This window comes from Nicotiana attenuata, unplaced genomic scaffold (genome assembly GCF_001879085.1).
Source record: "Nicotiana attenuata strain UT unplaced genomic scaffold, NIATTr2, whole genome shotgun sequence".
Taxonomy (NCBI): Eukaryota; Viridiplantae; Streptophyta; class Magnoliopsida; order Solanales; family Solanaceae; genus Nicotiana; species Nicotiana attenuata.
The window spans coordinates 34,030-41,459 of record NW_017670602.1 but is presented as its reverse complement, the minus strand read 5'-3'; the positions used below and the strand labels follow the sequence as shown (position 1 = coordinate 41,459).

Genomic DNA, 7,430 nt, shown 5'->3' with positions numbered 1-7,430 from the left:
AACCCCAAGAAAAGGAGAACACCAATACCAAAGGCTCCCAGCACTACAGAAACTACCAAGAAAAGAAAGGCTGCTTCTCCAACAACTGCTGAGATTCCCCTACCAAAAGGAAGGGCCACAAGGAGTATGGTGAAGCAGAGTGAGAATGAGTTACAAAAAGCTATGGCAGAAAGCAAAAAGAAGAAGATGGATAAAGGGAAAGCTAAGGTTGCAGATCCTGCTGAGACTGTTCATGTGGATGAGATGGACAGGTCCATCAGGAAGAACACACAACTGTGAAGGTTCAGACACCCAAGCCCAAGAAGACCAAGACTTCTTCCAAGAAGTCTTCATCTGTGTCTAAGACTGTTGAACCTTCATTGGCCAAGAGGACAAGGTCTGCTGTGAAAACCAAGCAAGTTAGAATCACTGAGGAGGAAGAATGGAGTGGTGAAGAAGAGAGTGAATCGATGCTGAACAAGACAAGCTGGACAAATTTGGCAAACGACACATTTTGAAGGGTAGACTTCGAAGGATTTGGAGGAACCATGGATGGTTCGACTGGTTGATGCTATTGCTGCTCAGGGTTGGATGGTAGGCTGGCCAGGACTGAAATTATTTAGTTCATGGCAAATGCAGAGGTCAAGGATGGCAGAGTTACCAGTCAGGTGAAAGGGGTTCAAGTGACATTTGATGCAAAGGAGCTGGGTGAGATCCTTGACATCCCTTCTGAAGGGTATGATGACTACACAAGGCAAAAATGGCCAAGTCTGGACTCCCTTCCTACTGCACTTGCCATCACTAGGAGGTTCTGTGATGTCCCTGATGTGAATGAAGCCAAGGTCGTGTACAAAAGTGAAATGAAGCCATGCCACAAAGTCTTGTTTGAATTTGTCAACAAATGTCTGCTGCCCAGGCAGGAAAAAAGACACATTGCTAACTACATGGATTCGGTATTGATGGAATGTCTTGAAAGTGGAAGGCAGATCAACTGGCCTGCATTTATGATCAAGCTGCTTAATAGGGTGATCAATGGCTCTAAGGCCCATGCCACCCCTTATGGGTTTATTCTGACTACTGTTCTTGATCGTTGCAAGGTGTCACTGAAGAAGTGAGAGATGGCCATAAGCAAAGACCATTTTGGAATCAACACTTCGATTGCTTGTGACTATGAGGTCAATGCCATTCCCAATGAACCCGGTTCATCTAAAAAGACACCCATTAATAGCAAGGTCAGAGCTCTAGTGTAGGAGAGTGGGGCAAAGGATGCTGAGATAGCTAGGTTGTAGGCTCGTTTAGCAGAGGTTGAATCTGAGAGAGATGCTCTCAAAACTGAGCTCACAAAGGAAAAGGAGAAGAATGACGGCATTATGGTTGTTGGCTTGGAGAGAACAACACTAGAACTCTTCCACCAAGGAAGAGTAGCATCAGAATTCTAGTTAATCTCTATTTACTAACTCCATAAATATCAGTGTTGTTCTCTTTTACAGGTAACGCAATAAGCAGAAGTTGAACGTAAATTGAGAGCAAAAATAGCAAGGCAATTTTGCAAGCAATTTGTGTGTGATTCAAGCGTGCAAACCTGAAGCTACTTGAACCAGATAGAAGAACCAGTTCCAAGTGTCTGTCTTTTATTTCTAGTTCAATTATAGTAGGTGTTTTCATATTGTACCTTTCCTCTTTATCTAAAAGCAACTGTATTAGGTACTCAGAGTTTTCAAGTTAGAGTTAACTTGAAGTTTTCGCAACAGTTGAGGCTGTGTGCCACAACGGGATTAGAGTAATCCTAGGTTTACAAAAGAGTTTTTGTAAATGCAGTTTTTGGCTCAATGATTTTAGTGGAGAGTTTGGGAAAATCCTACTGAAAGTAGGTTGTGGTCTTTTTTACCTTTTGAACCAGGTGTTTTCCACGTAAAATCTTTGTGTTCTTTAATTTCTGTACTTATTATTCCGCAACAGTAGTAGTTTGAACACATAGAAGAACCAGGTCCTTCTATAATCAAGTTAAGCGAAAAATTTGGTACCACACAAATCACCCCCCCCCCCCCCCCCTCCTTCGTGTGGTAGTTAGTAAGGTAATTAAANAAATGGGTCACCACACAAATCCCCCCCCCGCCCTCTTGTGTGGTATTGAAGTATAAAACATCATACTTATATTCCCTATCAAAAATTCTTTAATCATGGTACCTTCAATCACGCATCTTAAATAGTTTCAGTTACTTATTTCTACTTAATTAAGATATTTAGGCATTAGTGTCAGCCAATCTTCTTATTCGTAACTGTCGTATTCCATATATTCCATATGCCATATCGTATTATATAAAGAGATGAGAAGCAACTGATAGGAAGTAAACAACTGAAATATCTCGTATACTTCTTCTGCCATGGATAACAGAATCATAATTTTGGTTCAACATAGTGGTGAATGGTATGTGCAACACAGGTTTAAGAATTTTAGCGTCGATGGCGTGTTGATTAATATGGATTGGTATTTTAAATCGATTCGTTCGGAGATAGCAAAGATACTTGGAGTCGACGCAAATATTGATATGATGGATATTGGATATTCTGTGAAAGAGTATTTTCCACCCATGAAAACATACGACGACAGGAGTTTGGGCTTGTACGTGGAGTTGAAAAGCAGAAATTTATCTTTCACTTATTATCCATTGTGTATAACATATAAAGAGCAGAGTAACGACGGTACATTCTCGAATCCGGTTGTTAACAAGGCAAACTCCAATCTTTTTCATAATCTGCAAATGGTTGACAATTTGGAAACAGTTGAATGGATTAATTCCGAAAATGGAGAGGACAATGATGTTATGCAGATCGATGAAGAGTGTATATTCGGCTCAGTACACATCAAGAGGTTAATGAAGGGCAGTTGTACAAAAACAGGGATATACTGCAAAACGTTATGAAACATCTTGCAATCTGAGAGAAGTTCCAGTTCAAGGTTGATCGTTCAAATAAAACAAGGTAAATGTAAAGTTAACGAATAATTATATACAATTGTAGGATATACTTTGTATGTTGTACATTAAAAATAATAGTGGTAATCTTATATAAATTTCACTGATTATCTAGATATAGCCGGCTGAAGATACATGTATATAGCACTATATTCCCATATTCTACTATTAAACGGTATAAATTTAGTATAACATTTGGGTAAAAAGATTGAACTGATGCTTTACATTATATGCACGAATTATACATGGAATGGTATGTGTATAATTTATATGTGCCAGTATAAATACATTCTAGTTTTAACCAAGTTAGTAAATTAATTTTATATTTGAAACCACAAAAGTAACTAATGAATGTAGCGGAATAATATTGTAGGTATTATCTTGTATGTGTGGATGATAAATGCTCATGGAATCTAAGGCGTCAAGCCTAAACACCTCGAATATATTTAAGGTGAGAAAGCTTGAAAAAGTTCACACATGTGAAAAAGGCTACCTCTAATCTCGTTAATAGTTTGATAATGAACAAGTTAGATGATCCAAAGTTGGAGTATGCTCCAGCAGAAATAACGTGACCTCAAGAGGGATTATGGAGTTTATTTGAATTATATGAAATCATGGAGGTCGAGGGAAAAAGCTTTTGAATTGTTGCGAGGTAAACCAAGCGATTCGTATAATAAGCTGCCGAGGTTTTTGTATATGTTGCATACAAATCCTGGGTCAGTGACAAAGTTGGAAAGGTCGGATGACGGGTGCTTCTTATATGTATATGTAGCACTCTACTCATCAATTAAAGGGTGGGAGTACTGCATGCCTAATATTGTTGTCGATGGTAGCTTTCTAAAATCAACACAATGAATGGTGGACATCTGAACAAAGCAGCAGATTTTCAGATGACTGAAAATATTCTTTCCTAAGAGGGTAACAGAGAGGCTAAGACCTTCTAATTCATATGCTGTAAACTAAACAAGCACTGATTTATGGACGATGCTTAAACTAACCCATATTTCATTGTATAAAGTTTATACAATGAAATCATTATATGCGGTATATTTATATATAGTATAATATGAATCATGATGTAGTAACATTTTTTTCAGTACATTCTAATATCATTATATATTCTAACTTTATACCTTGTATGTCAATTTAACTTACCGTCATGCTTCTCGACGCAATAATTTTTTCCCTCAGCAATATTTCATACTTTGTGCTAAGCTTTGTACCAGTTGTTAGTGTGCCATTTCTGTTTCTGTTATTCCAAGCCGCAACCAGCCTCATCAAGTAGTGAAGCAGATAGTAGATAGGTAGATCCCTCGTCGCCTTATTCGCAGAATTCATGGATTCCACAGTATTTAAGGTCATCACCATGGACCTGTTAACAGCTGGATGCACTACCGTCCACCTATCATATCCAATGTTGAATAAGTATTGTTTAACTCTCCAATCAAGATTAAATATTTCTGATATGTATTGGTTGAATTCCTCAATTATGTATGCTTTAGCCATAGTAAAAAATAAGGGCCTTGTTTTCTTTTGGCTCTTCTTGAACCTCAACTTTATGTTGTTCCATAAATGGAATATGCATACACAATGAGGCACTTCTGGATACACAACTGACGTTGCCTTCAAAATGCTTTCATGCATGTCAAATACGATGCACATTCCTTCCTTTATACCATATGTTTCTCGCAAATTCTGGAAGAATCACTCCCATGATGCATCATTCTCCGAATTAACCACAGCATATGCGAGCGGAAATATTATACCTTATTGAACATCACAAAAATTAACTTTATTTAAAACTTAAATTATACAACATATCATATACGATAAATACGACGATATGATAAATTATACATGATTTATACTAAAAAGATACATGTAGAGTTGTGATACCTGTCACACCTCCTTTTTCCTACCCCTGGAAGTGTATAAGGTAGTTTTTCCAAGTTAAGTGACCCAAGTCACCGGTTCAAATCCCGAATCGAGGAAAGATTGACTCTGTTTTACAGTCCGCGAACACAGAAATCCCTGTAAGGAATTCTGTTAACTCGGGAGAAGGTGTTAGGCATTCCCGAGTTCCGTGGTTCTAGCACGGTCGCTCAACTGTTATTATTGGCCTATTATCTGATTTTAATACATGTTTTAGCCTGTGGTTCAATTTTAACTTAATAGCCGCTTTTATTTAATTATCATTTTTTAGGAAAGATTCAACGTCATATAAAATACGTCTTGAACCACGTCACATAAATGCACCCGCGGTCTACGACACATTTCATCTAACGTTGTTGAGATTTGGAATTGGGTCACATAAATGCACACCCGAGTTTAGGGAAGTAACTTTAAAATAGCGCGCCTAAAGCGACTACGCACTTTCAAGTTTGCGAGGGCTATGGAAAATTCAACTAATGGCACACCTCGATTCTAATTTTAAAGGATTGTACTCAACTAAAGCAAACTACGGATGTTCATAATTATTTTTCTAAAGCTAATTTAAAATTATTGTAAAGCAATGAATTACATAGTTGTAGAAAAAGAAGTAAACTGGTCATGTAAATTGGAAACCAAAGCCAAACTTATTCACAAAAATATCAATAGCTTCTGTGGATTCAAAGTAGAACAAGAAAAATAATTTCGATACTCAACAAACATTGCAAAGCAGGGTACTAAAGAAGCAAGCTAAACAAAACATTAAACTATACAGGAGATTGCACCATCACACCATATCTGCTTGAATAAAAGGGAATATCTTCAGAATTGATCGAGCTGATGTGCTCAACTGAGTTGTGGTAGCACGGGAAGGTGCATGAGGAGTTAACCAGTGATTTCGGACTACTTCAGTGTAGTTCTCAGCAAGTTCGAGGACGAACGTATGTTTAAGTGGGAGAGAATGTAACGACCCGACCGGTCGTTTTGAGTTCTAGCGCTCCGTTCAGCAGCCTGAGGCCGTGAGCAGCTTCATTTCAGGTATTGCGACTTGTGCGCGTGGCCGGAATTGAATTTCGGGAAGTCCAGTGTTGATTTGGAAAGAGAATTCTCATTTCGGAAGCTTAAAGTTGAAAGAATGAACTAGGATGGTATTCTTGAGTAAACGACCTCGGAATCGGGATTTGAAAGTTCCAGCAGGTTCGTATGATGATTTCGGACTTGGGCGTATGCCTGGTGCGGGTTTTGGATAACCCGGGAGCGTTTTGGCGTCTATTGTGGAAGTTAGCATTTTTGAAGAAATTTTTTAAGTTTGGCTTGAAGTGCATTTCAGTGTTATCGATGTCCGTTTGGGATTCCGAATCTGAGAATAGCTCCGTATGGTGGTTCTGGAGTTGGGAGCGCAATCGGAAGTGAATTTGGAGGTCCGTAGGTCATTTTGGAGCCCTTTGGCTAAAGGTAGAAATTTGAAGGTTTTTTAAAAGTTTGACCGGAGGTGGACTTTTTGATATCGGGGTCGGAATCCGATTTCGGAAGTTGCACTAGGTCCGTAATGTCGAATATGACTTGTGTGCAAAATTTGAGGTCAATCAGACGTGATTTGACAGGTTTAAACATCGGAAATAGAAGTTTGAAATTTTTGAAGTTCATTAAGTTTGGATTGGAGGTCGATTCATGATTTTAGCGTTGTTTGATGCGATTTGAGGCCTCGAGCAAGTCCGTAATGTGTTTTAGGATTGGTTGGTATGTTTGGTTGGGGTCCCGGGGGCCTCGGATGGATTCCGGGTGGTTAACGGATCGAAATTGGGATTTTTGGACAACTGAAGGATCTGGTTGTTGGTATTTTCGCTTCTGCGGTGGGTTAACCGCAGTAGCGGCCCCGCATAAGCGGAAAGGGAGCTGCAGAAGCGATTTTTGGTCAAAGGCTTGAGGATCGCAGATGCGGTCAAGGCTCCGCAGAAGCGGGACCGCACTGCGGAAGGGTGGTCGCAGAAGCGGAAGTGAGCGGCTTGGAGTGGACCGCAGATGCGGTCAGAGTTCCGCAGAAGCGGGACCGCATCTGCGGAAGGCATATCGCAGAAGCGAAAGAGGGCGGCCTAGGGAGGACCACAAATGCAGCATTTTAACCGCACCTGCAGAACCGAAGAAGCGGTCAAGGGACCGCAGGTGCGGAAACAGCTGAGGCAGTGAGGTCTTTTAAAATTCGGGGTTGGGTTCATTTCAACCCCATTTTCTTCCATTGGAGTCGATAGGGAGCAGCTTTGAGGTGCCATTTTCGTCACTCATCATGAGTTAAGTAATTTATGCTAGCTTTGAGTTAAATACAAAGTTTATACATGGATTTAGGCAAGGAAATTATGGAAAAATTTAAGTTTTGGTGGAAAACCTAGAAATTGGAATTTCTTCGAATTTGACCACAATATTGAGTATGAAATTTAGTGAAAATTATATATTTGAGTTCCTAAGATCATGGGTAATCTTTATCTTCGAAAAATTTTGGATTCCGGGCACGTGGGCCCGAGGGCATTTTGGTCAACTTTTCAATCGGAG

The 7,430-nt window shown here is 39.5% G+C and overlaps 1 protein-coding gene across 1 annotated transcript; it reads right to left on the bottom strand.

Annotated features, from left to right (window-relative positions):
- Nucleotides 1–3,730: 3,730 nt before the first annotated feature.
- Nucleotides 3,731–4,460, bottom strand: LOC109241404. Its single transcript, XM_019408150.1, has 2 exons — nucleotides 4,110–4,460; nucleotides 3,731–3,820 (listed from the first exon to the last, which is right to left on the bottom strand). Exons 1-2 carry the CDS (start codon nucleotides 4,458–4,460, stop codon nucleotides 3,731–3,733), a joined length of 441 nt encoding a protein of 146 aa, XP_019263695.1.
- Between the last annotated feature and the right edge of the window lie 2,970 nt (nucleotides 4,461–7,430).

What these genes read in the sequence shown, in the direction of transcription:
- LOC109241404 (XM_019408150.1), bottom strand. Translation starts at nt 4,460, where the DNA reads ATGGCTAAAGCATACATAATTGAGGAATTCAACCAATACATATCAGAA. An exon ending in TTGCGTCGAGAAGCATGACG is followed by an intron (nt 3,821 to 4,109) that starts GTAAGTTAAATT and finishes TGCTTTGTTCAG; the next exon opens with ATGTCCACCATTCATTGTGT.